We start from the raw sequence: 23,489 nt of genomic DNA on the forward strand, positions 1-23,489 counted from the left end.
GTACAAGTCTAACTTTCACTTAGCTATACAAATAGATAATAGCTTTCTCTATCGTTATCCACAGATTACAGAAGAGGCTTCTTAAGAGGAATACCGGAGAATGCTGCCTGAAGAAAAGGACTAAGGACAACAGGGACTTCAAAGAAAAAAACAGCCAGGACTTCAAAAGAAAAGGAGAGGTCACTAAAGCCACATGTTAGTCCTTTCAGATCTCCCCCTGTGTATTTAAAAGTCTTTGGGGCCATGCGGATATGAGCAATATTTTAACAGTTACTGTCTGATATTGAAAACAGCAATTATGAACCATTGGCTTGGATAATTCCTTATTTCCCTTGAATATGACTCTTGGGCTCTTGGTAGGTTTTTATTCATATTTTTTTTTAGATTTTAATTCAACATCTACAGTTTGAGAGCTATGGATTATTTGCCAGGTTTGACAATTTCATGTGTAACTTGATGATCAAAGTTTATTGTCAGCACTATCAATAATGATTGTTCAATAAACTTTTAAAATTCCTTCCTAACAAGAGATATCTTTTCTAGATAGTTTCTGTGACAAGGGAATCACATAGGCTTGACATATTTCCATTGCTTCTCAAAGAAATGACTTATGATTAGATAAATTAGTACAGAAGCTAATACATGATGAAACGTTAGACTTATCTTAAATAATGTGGGGGTTCCAAGGACACAGAGAGATAATAGCACAACCTGCCGATTCATTCACAGTATGTTAGCACAACCTGCCGATTCATTCACAGTATGTTGCCACAGGCTGGGCTAAGATTGCATCTTCACCATCTTAGAACTAGCTTTGTAGACAAGCTGGCCTCGAATTCAGAGATCTGCCTGCCTCTGTCTCTGAAGTGCTGGGATTAAAGGTATGGGTAGAACACCATTGCCTGACCAAGTCACCATCTCTTAAAATATGCAGGTCTCAGACTAGGGCTTGGTTATGGAGACATGAATATCAATGTTGAGTCAGTAGCTATCTTAATGGACTTCCCAATATTCAAAATCTCATGTGACTCTCTTGCTCTTTTCCCTCTCTGTCCCCTCTTCTCCTCATTCCCCTCCCCCCTCACTCTACCTGCTCCTGGCCAACCTCTACTCCTTCTCTCTGTCTTTCTCTGTCTTTACTACCCCCTCGACTCCCCTCCCCAAATAACCTAAATAAACTCTATTTTATACTAAAAGAAAATCCCATGTGACAATTTTTTCACATCCTTATTTAGAGAATAGCATAACTAAAACATTCAAGTGTTCTAGATGATTATGATAAAGTAAGTTCTTGCCTCAAAGTATGATGATGTAAGAGAAGGAAGAGTATAAAAATAGAAGCATTAAATTGATAAAGTATGATAAGAAATGGATAAGAATGAGACATTCGAAGTAGATTTCACTAGGAAAATTCTGAGTTGCCATGTTTTATAAAAGCAAATCATAGAACGAGCTAGGGTAGTGGTACTTTAGTGGTTCTCCTATAGCAAATAAATGGCAGATGCAGTAAATGCAAATGGTGGGTATACATCATCATGGGTAAGGAGAAAGATTCAGAAGATGTGGAGAGATGAGCGGACACCATAAAAATATTAGAATTAACAACTCTCACACCCTTCATGTGGACAACTGGAATGGCAATGGCATGGTCTGACCTGCAGAATTGGGGAAGGTGTTGTTAGTAGCAGGAATTAAAATTAAGGCATCATGCCAGTCATACATGGACTCTAGAACTGATCTTAAGTCTATCCTTGACTTGTGATTTTTTTTAAATGTCACTGATCTTACTGTATGGAGATAGGATAGAATGATAGAATGACATGCAAATAGGATTGTTTTAGCCCAGGAACAAATTTGCCTTTGAGTGCCACAGTGTTAATGACCTGATACAAGTAGGATTCTGGTAGAATATTCATAGTCATGGTATATACACTTGATGAGCAAAATAAAATTAAGAGTGAGTTACTTTTTCAGTACCAAAAGGTCAGCACTGAAAACATACAAGTAATATTAATTACACAAATTAAACACCCCAGACAAAATGTAGTTGTACATAACTCTTTCTTAATAGGTGTGTTTGTGTGTATCATGCATATGTGTGTATACATATACATGTATGTATATACTACATCATTGGCAATCTAGAAAGTCTTGCACACAAAGTAATGAGAAACACTATTTTAAGAGGATGTACCCAAAGAGTATTAACTTCATTTCATTGCTAGCATGTATTCTGTGTATAATCATGTATATGGTGAGAGCATTCTTAGTTGATTGGCTTGCTGATTGACATGATAATTATAATGAGGTGTTTGTTCCTGTAATGAAAGTGACCCAAAACTCAGTTATACCTCCACCTCTTTTGTCTTTTTCCTTTACAGACATGGTTCTTGTACATGCTGGCCTTGAACTCACTCTGTAGTCCAGGAAATCCTTTAGTTTATGATTATCTTATCTATTTTAGCAGGTTTTGGTATATTCTTGTTGTAATATAGTTGGTCCCAGGAATATAGTCTTGCACAATAATTATTTAGCACACACACACACACACACACACACACACACACACACATCATAGAGAAGGCATTATTAGATATATTTTTGAATATCTGATACAGCTTATGACCTAACAATTTTTTCAGCTAATTTTATTGGGGTTTTTTATTCTTTATCTTCTTTTACAGTCCAGTCTTTACCCTCCTCCTGGTCCAGCCTCTAACTGTCCACCCCTACATTCTATACCACCTTCCCTTTCTGTCTACAAGAGTGTATACCTACCCCTGAAACCCTCACCTGCAACCCAACAGACATCCCCACTACCCTGGGCCTCAAGTTGCTTGAGGATTAGGTATAAATTCTCTCACTAAGTTAAGACCTAGCAGTCCTTTGCTCTATATGTGTTGGGAAACTCATATCAGCTTATGCATGATGCCTGGTTGATGGCTCAGTGTCTGAGAGATGCCTGGGGTCCAGATTAGTTGAGACTGCTGATCTTCCTCAGGTTCTTTCAGCCTTCCCCTAATTCAACCACAAGAGCCACCAGCTTCTTTCCATTGGCTAGGTGTAAATATTTGCATCTGACTCTTTCAGCTGCTTTTTGTGCCTTTCAAAGAGCAGCCACGATAGGCTCCTTTTTGTGAGCACATCATAGTATCAAGTAATAGTGTTAGGCCTCGGGGTCTCCCCTTGAGTGGATCCCAATTTGGGGCTGTTGCTGAGATTCCTTTCCCTCAGTCTCCTCTATTTTTGACCCTGTGGTTCTTTCAGACAGGAACAACTCTGGGTCAGAGTTTTTGTCTGAGGGATGGTAACCCCATCCCTGTACTTGATGTCTTTCTACTTGAGGTGAACTCCACAAGACTCCTCTTCCCACACTAGGGCATTTCTAAGGTCCCTCCCTTTAAGTACTGAGAGTCTCTCACCTCCCTGGTCTCTGGTACATTCTAGAGTATCTTCCTCCTACTTCCCAAGGTTTTCTAACTTTATTCTTTCTGTTGGCCATCAGAGTTTCAGTTCTGTTCCCCCAAATACCTGACCATGTTTCCCTCTTCCCTTCCCTGTCCCCTTTTCCACCCAGGTCCCTCTGTCCTTACCCCATGTCCCATGATTTAAAACCTTTAGAAAATAAGACAAGGAACTAAGGAAACAACTTAATTTGCTTTATTTTTTAGATTATATATTTATTCTTGAAAATCTGAAATTATTATATAATTATATCACACCCCTTCCTTGTACTCTCTCCAAATCATTTCACATACCTTCCTTCCTTTCAGATTAGTTTTTTCTCACTAATTTTCTTGAAAAATAATAATATACCCAACTTCTATATCAAGTAAACAATAGAGTTATAGAACATATTTCTTTAAGATGACAAGTAAATAATTCAAGATAATAGTCAAATTCTGTGACTTATGATTGCACAGGAAAAACATGATTCCTTGTACACACATAAAAATTACCGAGTATGATAGCTAATATTGGTCATTAATTTGACTCATCTGAGAAGAAGGATTCTTAACTAACGAGTTACCTCCATCAGACTGACCTGCTAGAATATTTTAGGACACTTTAGAGATGGCTTATTGATGAAGGAAGACCCTTTCCACTGTGGTTGGTAACATTCCTATGTAGGTAGACTTGAGTTATATATACAACAACAACAGCAACGACAACGACAACAACAACAACTACAACAATAGTTTCTAGTAATGTGACTGTGATCAAGTCAGGGAACACTGTTTCTGCACAGTTTCTCTTTATATCAGTAGTATATCATAACTTGAAAAGGTGTAATGAAATAGATCCATTCCTCTTCAAGTTTCTACTGGCCGTGGAATTTACTACAGCAACAGAGAAGCAAACTATGATCCTGGGTATTATGTCATTATTTTTGATAATTTCATTAGACAAATAAACAATTACAAGATTAAGTTGATAAACTATTAATACTAAGAAGATTGCCACCATCACTGTTAAATCTGAGTAATATTGCTGTGATAAGACAAATCAGGTGCTGAAGTACCTGATGCCTATGTAGCTACAATTCTTTTTATATGTAAACTTATTGGTGTAGTTTGGGATCAATTTCATACTTAAAAAAAATTCCCTACCTTTTTGGTTGAGGTCATTCTCCCATAAATTTGAGATAGACAGATCTTTAAGGAAAAGTGAGGTAAATATGAATAATTGAGAAAATTATTACTAATAAGTGGGAACATTAAATCTAAAGGAAAACAAAAACAAAAACCAAACAGCACAATTGAAGCTATGGAATTCTTCTTTAGGTTGTGAAGCCAACTTCAGTCCATGAGCTCAAGATAACTCAGGTTTAGTTATGCAATCCAAAATGCAGAAGATTACCCACTTATTTTAAGTCCATGACAGAGATATAAAAATCTGTGAGTAGAATCAAATGTTGGTGATAATATTGAAAGTGAAGAGCTTCCTGCACTGTTTCTCTTACCACACAGCAATGATACCATGACTTCATGAGGAAACATAACCTATATTACTTACTACGTTTGTTTATTATGTGAGGTGCGGAAGACACTAAATATGTGTTCTTGCTGTAAGTGCGAATTTTACATATGTCAATTAAATCACATTTGGCAGAGATAAAAACAGCAAACAGACATTGATTTTGAAAATGTGCTAAGCTCAAATAACAAAAATAAAAATTACTTTATTATAATTTCTCCTCATGAATGTGATCATAGTAGGATACTGTCAGATTTATGTAATAATTAAAATGTATATATTTTAGGGTAAGTGGGAATAACAGTGAAATCAAACACTTAACTCACAAAATAATAACTGAAAAAAATACAAAAACTATGAAGGCAATAAACAGCGACAGTATCAACAGGCGTTAATGAATATAGAGAGGTGTCATATGGCATAACTAGGTTGTGTGTGCATAGAGATTGTATACAAACCACTGCGATTTAAGTAACATTTTTAGCAAAACTGACATGACACAGGTTGCCTTGTTTATAATTAAAAATGTCTAACCATTAAAAGGTTAATTGTTGGGGATTAAAAGATTTGAAGTGATACAAAGAAACTGCTTTTTTAAATATTATCACACACACACAAACACACACACACACACACACACCCCAATATACACATGTGCAGGTAGATGATTTTCAGATTGGGAAAAGGCACTATCACAATAATTATTGCCCCACAAATAAAACTATGAATTTTTGCTATATCTCATTCTCTCCAGTTCATCAACACATACATAGGAATACAAGCATTTGAGAGAGAGAGAGAGAGAGAGAGAGAGAGAGAGAGAGAGAGAGAGAGAGAGAGAGAGACTCTCTTCAGGATATCCCATTGACATTCATGTTGGAAGGAAGGATGGTATGTTAGATTTTCATAGTCAATCCTTCTGATGCTAAGGCTAATCTTGTTTCTACATTTGTGCTTGAAATTATTGGTATTGATGAAAGGTAGCACAATTTTGCCAGCCTTCCATTTTGATGATGGTTTGTTAATCACATTCTAAAATGATTGTCCTCCATTTATCTATGCTGGCAATATAGAATAATGAAAGGAACAACAGGAAGTTTCTCACTGACAAATTATAATCAAACAAAGAAATATATTTATGGGGAAAAGATGAAGAAATCATTGAGATTGTTTGGTGAGTCAAGTTAACTATGAATCTGGACAGAATACATATAAGATAACTGAATTAATTTTCCATCAGCACTAAAGTCAAACCTTGTAAATTCTTTGATCAATTAAAGCAAAAATACCATAGACAATAAAAAATTAAAAGATGCAGATTGCAGAGTCTGCCTATTCACTTGTGACCATAAATGCTTAAAAAATAGCTATGCTCGAAGATCGTATGTGTTCTCCTAGGCTCCATAGAACCTAACACAGGGTATTGACGACTTACTCCATTCCAAATGTTATATCTGGTGTATCTTTCAGATCTAAACTTTCTGATTATATCCTTCATTGCTCTGCTTGTTATCTGGTAGATTTGTTCAGAATTCAGGGTTCTCTGATGTTATGATTTGATTTTATATTCCCATTTGATTTTTTCTTCTATGGCAATGTTGGACAGCCCAATATTTCAAATTAAATCATGAACTTCTCCTCTTCTGTCTCCATAGATATTAAACTGTACTCTTTGGCTCCTGACCATTTGCTATCTGGGTAACTGAAATGTCTAGTATGCAGTTTTTGCTGACTGGCTTTTCTTTATGGAATAACTGAATAAGGGATCCCCAATTCACTGTTTTACCGGCTAAAAAAAAAGAGGCAGAGAATGGGACATTGAAATTGTGAGAAGAAAAATATGGTATCCCAAATGTGGAACACAAGATAGCTTCAATTGTATAACAAGTTTAGCTATTTTAAAATGTAACACCAAAAAAAGAGCTCAAATTCTCTTAACCCCATCTAGATAATGAGAACAAACAATTGACGGACACTGCAAAATAATGAAAAATTTGTTTTCAGTACAAAATGAAGGGCTCTGACAAAGAAATGGGATTTTATTTATTCCCACCCACAATCCAGAATTACAAAAAAAAAAAAAAGAAGAAAGAAAAGAAAAAAACCTGTTGAACTTCGGCCAGGTTAGGCCCTGTGGGGTTAGTATTCCCATAAGTTTTGTCAGATGTCAATCAATACATATTATTTTAATAACTACATGAATTGAGAAGGCAATCTTCAAAAAATGAGGTGATTAGGTATAACTTATAGCCTCACGTATTTGGAAAGCTCAGACTACAATCTGTGGGTGAATTGTAGTCAGTTAACCTTGCTAGGAGAGATGGCAAATCTGATGGCCCTTATTATTCTTGTTATTCAATGTTGCTTTTGTAAGACTCCAAGGCTATCTTCATCATGTCATTGGTTTACACAGTTTCATTTATAAACAATACTGAAATATCCTCTGGGATTCATAGATTTCTTAAATGTCTCTTTGCAAACATTCAGAAAACTCAGGCTTTTGTCTATTACCTGTGAACAAGTTGAGAAATCATAGCATTTTGTCTAGCTTTTACTATACATCCAAGTTAACTTGATATGTAAACATGATTTCTAATGTGATACAGCTCCCCTTTTATATTGAAAAGACATATAAAAAAGCCTTCTTTATAACTCTAAAATTCAATGTAAAATCAATTGGTAATGATTAAATTCTCTGACACTTATGACATGGGTAGAAACCTGACTGTGACCTCAGGCTCATCTGTGAGTCTCTGTTTCTCTTTGCCTATTGGGAAGAAATGGGCTTTTCTCAACACACCTGGAAAGAAGAAAGAGGCATGTGCCTCAGTCAATGATACTAAGAGATAACAGACTATTAAATTCTCATTCATGAGAGAAAATTTCAGCAGAGAGGCCTGGGAAATGATTCTCTTCCTTGCCACCTGGTGCTGAAAACCTTCACATACCTGCCTACAATAAAAAGTCCGAAAGGAAAAATCTGTCTTTCAAAATACACCTGGTATGTATTTACTCAACCAGTGTGTACAGGATACTCCCATCTGCTAGAGATTATGTTGAGTTCTGAGTATACAAGTGGAAATGAAAATGGCATAGCCCTCACCTTCTCAGATTTAACAGAGTTGTGGATGCCAACAGTAGTCTAAATAAGCATGCAAAAAAAATCGCCTCAAATGGGTTATGGTGGGATTTGTCTTGGGAGTGTCAGAATCAAAGGGAATGTGCAGTGTTTTCACAGGGTCCCCCGCACAAGGGTTCATGAAAAGGTTAAGGACTAACCTGGATATTGAACACCCATGCATCATAGCATAGACCTGAGCCATATTAACTCACACACTTAGAAGGTATCTTTAAACACCATCACATGCAGGAGAACTTATTGCCTAAACCATATAGAGACAATATAATAAGCAGAAATCCCTGAAGAGCTAAGAAGAAATATTCTGAAGATCTGTAAAAGGAAATACTAAGGGTGACTTAATTAAATGAGCTTGGAAATTCTGAAGAATAAAAATGCCATTTAAGCTAACATTTAAAGGACAAGAAAAAGTTAACTGAGTTAGTGCAGAGAGAAGAATTAGTAGTATACCATGGTAGTATGCCTCCAATCAGGAAAAGAACTAATTTGAAAGCCAAATGAAAGAGGGCTGAGGAGTAGCTCAGACTTGGAAAAGGACAATTTAATATGAAATGAAGTAGAGAGATAGCTAGTGGAACAGATCAGTGAGGTTAATACTTACTTTAATTATTGATTAATTGGCAAGTCATCTCTGTTTCCTTCCAATGTTGATATTGAAGAGATGAATGGAAAGAAAATTGAGAAACATGAAAACAAGAAAGTTTTATTCTGGAGGTAGCATTTTAGGTATCAGAAGTTTATGCATGGTGGTCGATAAATTGAAGCACATAGTAGGTAAGAGAATAAAGGATATCCAGGTACTGTGCTAATAAAAGGTTCAAGTAGGAGAGAAGACAGGAGATCAGAGAGAGACAGAGAAAGGGAGGTATAGAGAGAGAGACAGATAGAGAGAGACAGAGAGACAAAGAGACAGAGACAGAGACAGACAGAGAAAGACAGAGAGACAAAGAGACAGAGACAGAGACAGAAAGATACAGAGACAGAGACACAGAGAGAGTGAGTGCAGAATGCAGAACCCTACAAAGAATCTCAGGAGAAGCAGAGGCCAATACAGAAATATGTGTATATATATATATATATATATATATATATATATATATATATATATATATACCAGTCAGGCAGACAGAAAGACAGATAGATGTGAATGATATTAACAAATCAATACAATACAAATATATTGAGAATACCTACTAAATATATCCTCTGTGAGTGACCACTGAGATGGAGATTAGATTAAATTGAATATAATGGGCAAAACCATTTTAATGACAGAGAGAGTGGGACCTTAAGAAAGATGGATTCAAGTAATTACGGGTAAATACCTTTCAAGAATTATTATGTGTATATAAGGTCAGATCAACAATTTCAGCATTAATATGTCTGTTTTGATGATTGTTGGAGACGTTGAATAGTATCTAATCAGTAAATGAAGATAACTTAATGACTGGGAGAACAATGACAATAAACAGTAGAATCAAATTTCTCCTGAAATGCAAGGCGTGGAGACTAATTCTCTCTGAGAAGAGAATTAATTTATTGTTGACATGGAGCCCTCATTTCATTTTCAATCACCAGAAATGGCAGTCTATTTTACTAAAATTCGAAATAAGAATACATGCTAAATAAAAATAAGAATACCCTATCCACTGCGCTGGGGGCTGTGGATACTCCAGTTACCATCATCCTTTGGCCTTCATCTTGGCTCTTGGATTTAGGTGAAGTTGGCAGATGCATAGACAGAAGCAACAGCACAACCCAGCAAAAGTAAGCAAGACTGTGAGCGAAAAGAAGGAAGAGAATTCAGATAACGTAGTCCCGGAGGATTTCTCTGAGGTTTTGCATGTGTGCAGTGTTCTGAAAGAGAGTGATCTCTGACAGATGTGTCTGACTAACAAGGCCTGGGGATTCCACCTTTCTCTGTCAGTGGAGTGCAGGGATTACAGATACACTGTCATATCAGGCTTTTGACTCTGGTGCAAGAGATCAGAACTCAAGTAATTACACTTTCACAGCAAGCACCAACTGAGATGTGTCTTTAGCCCTTTCATCAGATTGACTAAAATAAAGAACTCTTTGCAGTCTATCCTTAGGCGATTGGTACAGAATTATCCCGTTTTGATCACCTTTTTCTTTTTCCCCTTATCATTTTAGGATAAATTGCTACATGGCATATTTTTATGCCCAGCATCAATGATGAGAAACATATTTTATAAATGTCGGCTGTGTTTTGTATAAAACTGGCTATCAAAATACATTAAAGGTATAATGTGCATCTCTAACAGTTGGCAAAATGTCTTAGCTTGATGGTTCAGTGACTACACAGTTCCCAGTTGCTTCAGGAATGCTTTATATTTTATTAATATAATGATAGAGTTTAGTTATCCATAGCATATAATTACATGCATTAATAGTAGCTCTGTGATGTTATATTAATTATAATGAGAATTAATGGATAGTATATGAGTTTTCTGCTGCAAGGAAAAATTTGGTACTAATTACTCATGTATAGCCAGAAATGAATTATGTAAGAATTTATACTCATGTATATCCAGAAATGAATTAAACAAAATTTTAGTTTGGTGGTTCTTTTAGGAAATTATAACGTTTCAATTTTCACAAACCATGACTTTTGAAAATTAGAGCAATATATTAGACTTTGGAACTCAAAAACAAACTTTACTGTAAGAAAGAGTAAATTGGCACATAGCTGAAGGGTTGCTAACCAGTGTTATAGTTCAGCATCTAACATTACTATCATGAATTCTTCCCTCTTGAGTTAGGGCTTAAGACAACTACTTCCTTGAGCTGCACTGATATAAAAGCTAACTTTGTAGATTTTCAGCCTGCTGCTTGGGATGTTGTAAATATTGTATAAATTGACTTATATGGGAAATTGAGATTCAATATATGTAAATAAAAGTTTGGCAAATATCTTTCCCACTGAATATATAAGAGAGTAAATTCATGGTTTGAAGATATACTCTTGGATATCTACAAATGAATATGGACCACTAGTGCACCTGAGGCCAAGACATGAAGAGATATCCATGGAAACTACATTTTCTGACCCATAACCAAGAGAGGAATTGTGATTTTGAATGGTAGACCAACCACAGTTAAAACAACAACAACAACAACAACAACAACAACAACAATAACACAATAACAACAACATAAACATGCATTCTTATTCTTACCTGGCAAGCTTATTACTTTATTACACTTAACAAGACAAAATTAATTGATAAGTATCTCCTTTAAGTGCAATTTACAAGAGATTAAGATCTTTCTAGAGGTCTATGGCTGGTAAAAGGAAAATAATATATAATGAAAATTATCATTATATATTAGATAGGATTAGAAAATACCTTCTAGGCAGCCTTGCTATATTAAAATCCCATTCCTAACTGTTTACCTTTCTCCTCCTTTTGCCTGTCCTCCCCCTCCTTTTTGTTTGACAATCTAAGAAACACACAGACACATAACTGTTTCAAAGTGGCCTTTCTTTTCTCAGTGTTTTGCAACTTACTTCTAATCATGGTGGACATAGAGAGAAGTGGTTTTCTATATCTGTATCTGTCAGCATCAATTTCTGTATCAGTATGTATAAGATTATGTAACTTTCACTTATTAAATTATTCAGTCTTTATGCCTTCCTGGAAACCATTGTGGTATTTAAAGTAAGAGCCATTGTAACCATATTGAACCTGATAAATACATACCTTAGACACTATTAAGCCATATTCATTCTCCTTTATAATTAATGGCACATGTGTCCATTCAGACCATAAAGAGAAGTCAAAACCCCTGAACATTGTAATTCTGTTTGAAGCTCTTCCTCTCTTCTCCATAACCTCAAGTTAAGAGAACATCTGCACTGTGAAAAAGAGAAAATACATTGACATTTTCCGAAACTTGAGAAGCCACAGAAGCATTTGGTAATGAGATTTTCATTCCCTCTTGTAATTCAAACTGCAGGCTCCTTTAGGGTCCCATGCAGATGGCTGTCAACCAGACCTAGGAACAGCAGTGCAAGCAAAAGCTTCCTAGCAGATACAGAATAGGAGTCCTCTGTCCTCCTGCAGTTTTGAAATGACCTCTGCTTGAGGCCTTTGACTTCATTAGCAGAAAAATCTTTGCTTCACATTTGGAGACATGGGCTCAAGGGAAGCTGGCTAATGTTCTCTAAATGGGCTTTAAGATTAGATCTCTATCTTAATATTCCCTATATACTTAGAATCTTAAAGAAACCTGATGTCTTCTGAAGGGAGCCTAATTTAGGCTCCTTTTCAGGTAGGATATTGGCAGTGTAAGTGTGGACTCCCTACTCCTCTTCCAATCCTTCTCTGAGTGGATTTCAAATCTATACTCTTCTCATGAATTGATGAGGGGTGATCTGTGAGGTTTCACTTAGGGTTTATCTGGCAGAACATCCACTAGATGTATGATCCAATTAGAAAGCTGAGACCCATTCTAAGGAGCAGTACTCTCAACTCATTAGAAAGACCCTAGCTACTGATCCTCTTCCCAATTGCAAACCATCAATTCTGTCAGAAAAGAGACAGGGGGACTATCCTGTTCTTAGAAATGAAATGACAAGAAGGGATCAAAGCATAGTTCAAAACTCAAGATCCTCTGGTCAGGTAAAGGGCTGAGCAGGTTAAGGAGCTTGTGGCAGAGCCATGAGGACCTGAAGTCAATTCCCTAAACCCAAAGCAGAAGGCATGAACCCACTTCCCAAAGCTGTTCTCTCATCTCCCCGTGTGCTGTGATATGTACACCCACTCACTCCCACATTCACCTACACACACACACACACACACACACACTCACCTACAAACACACACACAAAAACACACACACACATACACACACACACTCACCTACACACAAACACATACACACACAAACACACACACACACATACACACACACACTCGGGTTTCAATGTGGGTGCTAGGAACTGAATGCGGGTTCTTTGGGAAAGCATTAAGTGTTCTAAATCTCCAAGCCATCTCTTCAACCCTCAAATTAAATTAAAAAAATTAGATTCAAGTTAAAATTTAACTGAAACATTTTACATATATTTGCCCTTGAATTTTATTCTTTTAGATTTTCTGCATGCATATGTTCCTATCTCCTTTTTTTTTCCTCTCAACTTCACTTATGTACCTTTATAAAGCACAGAATCCAGACCTCGCATTCTGTATGTGTGTACCTGGATATAAGGATATCAACAGGATCAGGGGTCACATCATTAAAGAAAACTGACCTTCCCTCTGCCCTCAGTCAGTCCTCATATGCCAAAAGATAGGTATGTGATTCACACCGCCTTGGTTTTATATCAGTCCTAGCAACCTCAAGTTCACATGTGGCCTGGTTCTTTAATACTCACAAAGCCTTGCTTCATAGCAATCTTCTGTTACCTCTGCCTTCTACAATCTTTTTCTTCCTTTTACTCTGTGGGTCCTGAGCTTTCAAGGGAGAAATTGTGCTATTGTTATCACATTTAAGGCTGAGCACGCCGGAGTTTCTTTTTATCTTCACTTTGACCAATCATCGCTAGTTGAACTTTTAAGGTGTGTTAAAAACCATTTCATTTACCTGTGCTCTTCTTCTGGTCAACTGTAAACTGTAGATTTTCTAATCATTAAAATTTGAATCACTGAAAAGATATATTTTGATAGCATAAAATTTCAGTAAAGTTTTAAAGGTAGAAACAGAGCAAAATGACAGTGATTTTCACATAGGTTTTCATCTAGAACTCTCCACCTCAATTAACCAGCACGATTGCTGGCGTCATTTAAAACAGATGTCATACATACAAATGATTGAGAGGAATCATTATATACAAATGAAACAACGTCCATCACAAATACACTTGAAGCATCCCAAAAGGAAGGTGAATCTTCACAATATTTTTGGATGCATGTCATTGATAATGTCAATCTTATTGGTTGTGTTTTCCTCTCTCTTAACGCATTAATTAGAAACCTATATTTATAGGGTTAAAAGTCAACTTGTGGTCAAAAGTATAGCAATTATAAATGAAGAATTAATGTCTTAAGATTTGCATCAACACATATAGATTGAAAAGTTACTGGCATGCTAAGGACTTTTTTTAGAGAATGCATTACCAACAACGGAACCATACATTTCTTTAATTCACTCATATTTAATGTGGGTTCTCTAGGTTCTGGCAGAATATGAAGCCTCTTTATCCCTAACTCTGATTTCCTCTGCCCCTCCTCCATCTCTTTCTTATGCACTTTTCCCTCTCTTTTCCATGCCTCCTATTTCTTCATCCTTCTTTCCTGACAATTGTATTTACTATTAAGCATGGAAAGGAAAGTTTAAAGGCTCATTGCTAATGCTTACTTTATTAAAATTCTATGAAGAATGTAGTTGCAGATTGATATTTTGTAAAATATCTCTGGTCATTTACAAGTTCAGACATGGATACAAAGTATTCCAATTACTCTTTCCTGAACCCTCTTATCTCTCCTGTCAGTGTCAATTCTCTCATGTCCCACTTTGTCTCCCCCCCATATCTATGATTTTGTTTTTTTCTTTAGCTCTAATTTTTACAAAATGGATAAGAAATGTAAAACTTTTCTTTATGCTTCACTCTCTTTTCACGTCTTGTAATTATCTTTCAACTGATATTGATTACAAGAAACAGAAGATAGGGCTCAGCTGTTAAAGCTGCTGGATAGTCTTGGAGAGGAACTGAATTCATATCTCAGTACCCATGTACCAGCTCTTGACCATCTGTTTCTGCTATTCTAGCGCAACTGAAGCTGCCTCCTGGCCTTCCCCAGTATTAAGCATGCATGTGCTTCAAGCACAGCACCCATGCATATAAAATTTTTAAAAATTGAAATTAAGATAATATTACAAATTAATTTTACTTTCAGAATAAAGTATTTGCTCAACTTCATGGTTCAGAATATTACAAGGATAGCATTATGGCCTTCAATCATTTTCACATTAAAAGAATCATTTTCATAGTAATGGATTTCCAGGTTCATTAGTCTTGAAGATATCCTAACACAGTGTGAAAGTTCATCTATCATTTATGTTTTATGAGATGACAACTTTTTATCCCCATCTTATCTCCAGGACCCTTGTCTAAGTGTCTTTATCTTATGTTACCAGACTGATTTAAGACTCTTCCAAAGTCTTTCAAGATCTTAAAATCTTTTGTAACTGTTTATTTAAATTTAAATTATCAAACTGTACATTTCAATACTTACTGGGAAAGGAACAGGAGGGGTATCTGTAAGGAAGAAAATAGTTTCTCAAGTTCATGTTTACCCCCAACACACACACACACACACACACACACACACACACAAACACACACACACACAAACACACACACACACACACACACACACACACACAGAGAGAGAGAGAGAGAGAGAGAGAGAGAGAGAGAGAGAGAGAGAGAGAGATCCTCATATACTCGTATACAATCACTCCATAAATCTGAAATGTTGACTTTGTGGGGCTGTTGGTGTGTGTGTGTGTGTGTGTGTGTGTGTGTGTGTGTGTGTGTGTGTGTGTATAAAATATATCTCTGTGTGTATACATATGTGTATGTCCAAAGAAGCCCACTTACCTAACTGAGAATTATCTCAATGGAAATAATTCCATCAATAAAATTAAATAAAATTAAGTCAATTACAAATAAAATAATTTTCTCAATGCCACACACAAACTTTCCATATTTTTATGTGTCAGTAGTTACTTTAACTACACACTTACCAACTCTATATATGGTAAGTGGTAATTTAAAGGCCAAGAACTCCCACTCTGCTCTTTAAATGTCTCTATCATATCATCTCAGTGGCACTGCTATACCCTGAACACGTGAGTTTCCTTTCCCTCTGCCTCTCCCCTTCTTGCTTAGCCAAGATGTTCTCAGCTGCTTTGCCACTCTGCCACACTTTTTTATACCATCTGTAAACAGTGAAAAACCTACAGAAGGTCAAGCAAGCTGCCGTATTTTCAAGTTTATGTGAAAATGTTGTATTAATAATATCCTATAGTTTCTTCAATAAAACTGAAGTTCAAAAATCTATCTGCACAACAAGTCATTGCTTTAATATACTCTAGCATCCTGCCTGACAAACTAATTCCCACATGAGCTGTATCAAGCCAACTGTCGAAGCTGCCATTCCTAGTCCACAGAATTCAGCACTTTCCACGAGACTCAGTCATTGGTTCCCTTATAGATTTACATGTGCCCTTCACTTGCACTGTTCCTGTGACAATTACGTTCATTTTCTGAAATGTGTGTTAACCCAAGTTCTCCTTGGGGCACAACTGTTGAGTATATTTCTCCTCTGACAGGCCATACAGTCCAAAGTTAGGAGAGAATTCTGGGTCAGAAATATCATAATGATGTGTAAAACCATGACAGACAAGAAATCATAAGTATACTGGATTTCATCTAGTAAGACAAATGTTATGATTCTCAAGATTCAAAAAAGTTAAGAGATAACCAAAAGAGATGGGAAGAAGTGTTATCACAACACATCATTGAGAGGAAACTTGGACCACAACATTTAATGTTGACACATACAGCTAAATAATAGAAAATGTAAACAACTCAGTGAAAAAAAATAGACAAATTATTTTAATAGTCTTTGTCAAAGAAAAATTTGATTGGACATTACACCCATAAAGGTATACTCAGTTTATTAATTATAAAAATGAGCTTAAGGTACCATGAGACACCAAGGTGCACAAGGAAATATTTAGGTATGATGAAGGTATGGAGGGCAGGTGTCTCACACAGTGGTGTAGAAAAATAGTACAATTTAAAACATGCATCCCTGTTTATATAAACATTGCCAGTGAGAATTCACATCAGCATTACTTATGGCATCTGTGAAGCCAAGCCCAGTGTAAGCCACTGATAAGTTGAACAATAAAATGTATTCAGTCCATAAAACACAGTATAATTTTTCTATCAAAATGATACTCACTGATATATGTCACATAGTGCGTCATCATGGATGATGACAAGTAAAAAAAAAGACAGATTAAAAATATCTATATATCATATAATTTGATTCATCAGAAATGCCAAGAAAAAAATTAATGAATCAGAAAGAAAATTATGTTTGACCAGAGGCTAGGTAAAAGAAGAATGAGTAATGTCTGTTAATGTGTCATTTTTATGGTTTTTGAAAATGGAGTGAAAAAAATCTAAGATTGGGTTTTCTCTTCTCTCTCTTTTTCTCTCTGTCTTTCGCTCTTTGTATGTGTAGTGAGTGTGTAAGCTTACTAAAATATATTACACTTGCACTATTCTTTAAGAATATGAAATTTTCACATATTAATTTTATTAATCTAAACATATCATTAAAACATCTATTTGTACATTTATTTGTGTAATTATTTGATTGATGTTTGTCTTCACTATTTCTCTAGATATCACAAGGATAGAATGTCCAGTCCTCAATGCCAAATATTACCCCTAAATGGATTTTCACATAATACCTGGCACTTGATAGGCATTCTAGAAATATTAAATTAGCAAAATAGTTAAATGCATGTCGAACTGATATCATCTAAAGCAACATTAGTATATGTTAACCTCGATATCTCCTAACTAAAGATGAATATCTTGGCTGACCTTCAGAGCAGAAATTACATTCCCATTGTACATTTTTTTTGTAGTTATATCAACTCTTATTTCCTAATCCCTAGAATAGGAAGAATCCCCTAAATTACATTAGCTTTGTGGTAGTTTGAATAGTCTTCGCCTGGAAGTGACACTATTGAGAATCGTGGCCTCATTGGAGTAAGTGCGGCCTTGTCTGAGGAAATGTGCCGCTGTTGAGGGAACTGGGATCTTTGATTCCCACCTCCTACCTTGGAGTAGGAAACACTTCCAAATATAATTCAGAACTCTATATATCAGTAGAGCATTTACTTTATAAATAAAAATTTGAAATGTAACAACCGACATTTTATACTGATTTTTTTGTTATTTTATTTATTTACATTTCAAATGATATTCCCCTTTCCAATTTGCCCTCCCCAAACTCCCAATCAATCCCCCTCTCCCCAGATATTATGAGAGAATTCTCCCACCCACTCTCCCCTATGTTAGGGCATCGAGTCTCCACAGGACCAAGGGCCTCCCCTCCCGTTGAGGCCAGATAAGGCCATCCTCTGCTACATAAGCATCTGGAGGTGTGGGGCCCTCCATGTGTACTCTTTGGTTGGTGATTTAGTCTCTGGAAACTCTGTGGGGGCATCTGTTTGGTTGATATTGTTGCTCTTCTCATGGGGTTACAAACCCCTTCAGCTCCTTCAGTCCTTTTTCTTACTCCGCCACTGAGGTCCCCACGCTCAGTCGTATGGTTGGCTGTAAGCATATGTATCTGTATTGGTCTGACTCTGGCAGAGCCTGTCAGGGGACAGCCATTCCCAGGCTCCTGTCAACAAGCACTTCTTGGCATCCACCATAGTGTCTGGGTTTGGTGTCTCCAGATGCGATGGATCCCTAGGTGGGGCATTGCTGACCTTTTCTTCAGTCTCTGCTCTACTCTTTGTCCCTGTATTTTCTTTAGACTGAGAAATTTTGGGTTAATATTTTTGATGTGGGTTGGTGGCCCCATCCCTCAACCGGGGGATGGGACTAACCTCTGGATATGGTCTCTACAGGGTCTCTCTCCCCTATGTTGTTTATTTCACCTAAAGGCATCTCATTTGGGTTCTGGGAGCCTCTGGCTCAATTTCCTCACCCTCTGTATTTCTCCCTGGTCTCCTCCCACACCTGATCCCACACCTGATCCCACACCTGATCCCACAACTGATCATATAAACTAAAATTAAAACATGTGAAGGTGTCAAAGTTATACAAAATAATTATTCTACAATATATGACCTATGTATTTTGCTTTAAATAATTCAATATACTTTTAATAAGTGAGAAAATTCTACCAACTCTATAGACAAAAAATATTATTTAGATAATTAAATTAATAATGAAATTCGAAGAGTATAAATGGAGGTCCATTATGTTCTCTCCCTCTCTCTCTCTCTCATTGAAAATAGGTTGTTCTCTTATACAGCACATCCCTACCAATGTTTTCCTTCCTTCCACTCCTCTCAGCTCCTCAGCATCTCCCTCCCTGAATCTACCCCTCTTCTGTTTCCCTTTAGAAAAGAGCAGGCCTCCATGAGATAACAACCAAGAGAGAGCAAATAAAATAAGACAAAAGTGCTCACATCTAGGCTGGACAAGACAACCGCACAGGAGGAAAAGAGTCCCAGAAGCAGGCAGAAGAATAGGCAATTTTTTTTAATGGGAGTTTTAAAAATAATTGATATGTCTTCCTTTTTCTTAACAATCTACAGATGTGAACAGGGTATTCAGAGTCTATGTCTTGGTTAGGCATTTAGAAGTTGGTTTGGTCATTACTGTTGAGATAGGAAGAATAATACCCCACATATCTAGTGCATCTAAAAATTTTTATTCAAGCAATATACTAACGCAGCCCCCCCCCAAAAAAAACAGTGAAACATTAAGTATAGAAATCCATTTTCCAAAATTCTGAAAGAGAAGCTTCATATCAAAAAGGATCAAAAATAAACATTCAGATTAAACCCTGAGTACAAATATGAGTCACAAGTTATGTCCCGGCATGGTCATGGAAAACATTAAGAAATTCTGTAACATCACCCACCAGATCATGCATAAATTATTCTCTGAACACCTTCTCCACATTACCTCCTGCTGTTCTTTCCTGAGGCTTTCCAAAGCCACAAACTTTCTCTTTGTTCCTGAAATAGGTAAAGCCTGTTCATGCCTCCAGGCTAGCGTCTGGATGTGCTACCTTCCAAGGTTAGTTCCCACTTGCCATTTCCATTTCAACTTACTACCGCCTCACCCAAGCCTGGCACACATTACTATTCTCATCTATTATCATTCCACCGACTGTGTTTGAATTTCACCTGGAGTCATTTGTTGTTTCAGGTCACTTAGTTATTTCTGTCTCATCAACTGGATGGAATTAAGCAAAGGGAGGTTTCCTTAAATTCTCTACCACTGTTATTCTTGTTTCAAAAATAGAACTCAGCCCAAGGCACCTTCTCTACAAGTGTTTTTTAAACACTGGATTATTCCACAAAGGAAACAATTCTGACTGATCAATAATGCAAGAGCTGGAGACTGGGATGACTCAATGGGTAAAGTCAACACTCATGAGCCTGCTGACTTGAATTCACTCCATGGAACTCGCATGGTGGAAAGAGGGAACAGGCTCCTGGAAGTGGTCCTCTGACCTTCAAATGCACACCATGTTATGAATGCACTTATACACATGTGTACATGCATACAGAACAAACAATAAGTATACTGGTTCGGGATGGAGCCAAATTCTATAGATATCACATCTAATTTGGTTCTCAACAATATAGCCATAGACTCTTCCGTTTCCTCATTTCTAACATGCTAACAAGACACTTTTCTTCATACATTCATGTGTATAAAGTATCCAAAATCACACCAGAAACATGTTATAAGGCATATATCTAAAGCATATACGAAACAACCTCAACTCCAGGCACATGCTAGCTAGTTCTCTTTTATGCTGATATTTACCTGTGTTAGCGTGTGTGCAGGACCCCTACATTAATTGTGGGTATACATGATATTTTCTTCAAGATGGCTCTAGGGGGTGCTTCAACAATAATTCTCTTTCGCCTCGGAATGAAATGTCTTATAATCCTTGTGTGAAATTTGGTTGCTTGTACATCTGATCATGTGTACCTATTTTATTTGGTTTATAAATGAACAGTTACAATTTTAGTGACCATGGACATTTCAGATAATACATGAGCCAGAACCTTATATCATCAGTGAGAAGTCTGATAGCTTTAAAGTTTCAGAGAAAGGGCCTTTAGTTTATAAATTATTTCCCAGTCCCCAACCCCTGAGAATAAACATACTCTCTGGATACAGGACCAACACTGGAGATTCCCAAGTCCGCATCCAGCCCTGTTCATGTTTGTGATGTTTGCTTGTTTCAGAGTCAGCTCCTTTCCTCTGACTTCACTTGCACAAATTCCCATCTAAGGGGTTTAGATAAGCAGAGAATACAAAGGAACAATTTGTAAACACATGTTTCTTTAGCTCTGAACACAATATGGGAGGAACAAAAGGGAGTCACAACTCCCTGATCTAATCTTTCCAATTGGAAAGCAGTCATGACTATTTTGAAAGATTTTATTTTGTGAAATGACAAAAGAGGCCAATCCGACAAAGGTTTAGTGTACTATGAACTAACTGCATTATCACTTTCCTTACAGAATAATGTCTAAAGTGATATAAATGAAATGAGCTCATATTTTAAGACATTTCCTTTAAAGACACAGAAGCAAGCAGTATAGGGAAGTGAGTATAGGAAAAAATGGTCTGAACAAGAAGATGACATTGGTGCTGCTGCTGCTGCTGCTGCTGCTGCTGCTGCTGCTGCTGCTGCTGCTGCTGGTGTGTGTGTGTGTGTGTGTGTGTGTGTGTGTGTGTGTGTGTGTGTGTATGTATGGGCATTTGCTCTTATATGTTATTATTTTGCCACAGATGTCCTGTATATTTGGACATTCTTAGCAGCACATTGTTTCCCTGTTGCAGAGACTAAAAATTAGCATAAAATTGTTCCTGAAAGGAAATGTGATTTGGAAAGAGATGTTTACAAAATATTAAGGGCAATGGTCTGTCTTCACCTCTGCACATTACAAGAAGGTAACCTATTGGCATATGAAGCCCCTCCCAGGACCTCAATTATCAGTTAGGTCTCTGAAACATGGATCTGGAAGCGGAACCGTAATAGAACGTGTTGACTTTGAAATCTTGCCAGAGTAACCTGCTAGAGGAAGAAAGCATTTTCTATACAAAATTTAGTGCTATCATCAGGCAATTTAATTCTTTTGGGAACTCAGAGACCTCATTTCCAAACACTGGATTTGGACAAGAAATTTCTAAGTCTTTCGAGTCCAGCAGCCTATGACCACTAAAACCTGTTTCCCAACCTGCTCTGTTTACTCAACATATTTTCTCCATCTTGTTAATTCTCTGCAATTCTAATGCGTGAAAATGCATTAGTAATTTTAAATGCTTGAAAACATATATATTCAGTTGGACAAGATGATATTACAGAAAAGAGAATAAAATATATTGAAAGAAATAGCAGAGGACTGCTTAATTCTCCGAGTTTTACATGAGTTGTTTTCTTCTAGGACAGCATTATAAATCTACTGCATGGTAAGAGTATATAATTTACTTTCGCAGCTATTTTCTGAGTGCAGAGAAATAAATTAGCATAGAGTCGTAGAGGAGGAATGAGGGGAGTGATGAACAACAGAAGACATAGTGTTGTCTTGAGAACTAATTAAGTTAACTTTCCTCCTGAAGGATGCAGAGCGGAGGTCCTTGCAACAGCTCTTCGTCTATCTAAGAAATAGTTCTAATGCCTTCTGAGCTGTGAGTCACCAACGCAGAAACTAGCAGATCTTTCTTGCAGTGACTTCAGAAACTAAGACAGGCAAAATGCCGTTTTCTAAACCAGGCAGGTCCCCTCTCAAACGCTTACTAGGTCTCCGATAATAGCATCAAAACTCCCCCCACTTCCCACCCCCCCAAAGAAACAGAGGAGGGAAAAGGAACATGATTTAGTGGTGTAACATTGGCCTACAATGTTGAAGATCCTGAGTTGAGTACTGAACGGATCAAGAAAAAAAATACAAGTGGAAATATCTGTCAGTCTTCATATTGACCTTCATGTCTATCTAGGCTATGAGTAAGGTTATTAACATACTGTAATAAAAATTGACATCATAGAAGAGACCCACTTAATATTGGCTACAGTGTATAAAAGAATGCTCATGCTGGTCATTTTACAATTCTCATTTCAGCCTGAATGGAAAGACAAATGATCGAAGGGTTGGTGGACACCTCCCTAAGCAAGCATTCCCACTTGGTCAATGAATTAGTCATTCTGTCATAAGCTCATTTTCTTTGTTTCTCTTCCTTGCTATGGAGGCAACTTGGGCTGATGTCTCTCTTTTCGTTCTATGCCACCTGAAAAAGGACCAACTGTAGGGAAAAAATCCTGAGTGATCAAGCAAAACAAAACTCATGATACTGCTCTTTCCTTCGACTGCATTAATTTGGTAAAGACTGAATGCCTGTATCTCTTGTCACACCTATTTAAATAATTTTCCTTTAAAATACTAGATCCTCTGTACACATTTGCTGTTTACCCATTTGTGCTTGTGACAATACACCCAGCAATACCACTCCTGAGCACATACCCAAACGATGTTACACCATCCCACAAGGACACTT

The 23,489-nt window shown here is 36.8% G+C and overlaps 1 protein-coding gene across 2 annotated transcripts in view; it reads left to right on the forward strand.

Moving 5' to 3' along the window:
• Positions 1–524, forward strand: part of Cdh8 (cadherin 8) — a 407,399-nt gene extending 406,875 nt beyond the window's left edge. For both annotated transcript variants that reach the window (XM_017601380.3, XM_017601378.3), the window contains exon 13: positions 65–524. In XM_017601380.3, coding sequence (XP_017456869.1) covers positions 65–200 — 136 coding nt within the window. In that variant the 3' untranslated portion in view covers positions 201–524. The remainder of the gene's footprint in view (positions 1–64) is intronic.
• Positions 525–23,489: the final 22,965 nt, after the last annotated feature.

This window comes from Rattus norvegicus, chromosome 19, assembly GCF_036323735.1.
Source record: "Rattus norvegicus strain BN/NHsdMcwi chromosome 19, GRCr8, whole genome shotgun sequence".
NCBI classification, from domain to species: Eukaryota; Metazoa; Chordata; class Mammalia; order Rodentia; family Muridae; genus Rattus; species Rattus norvegicus.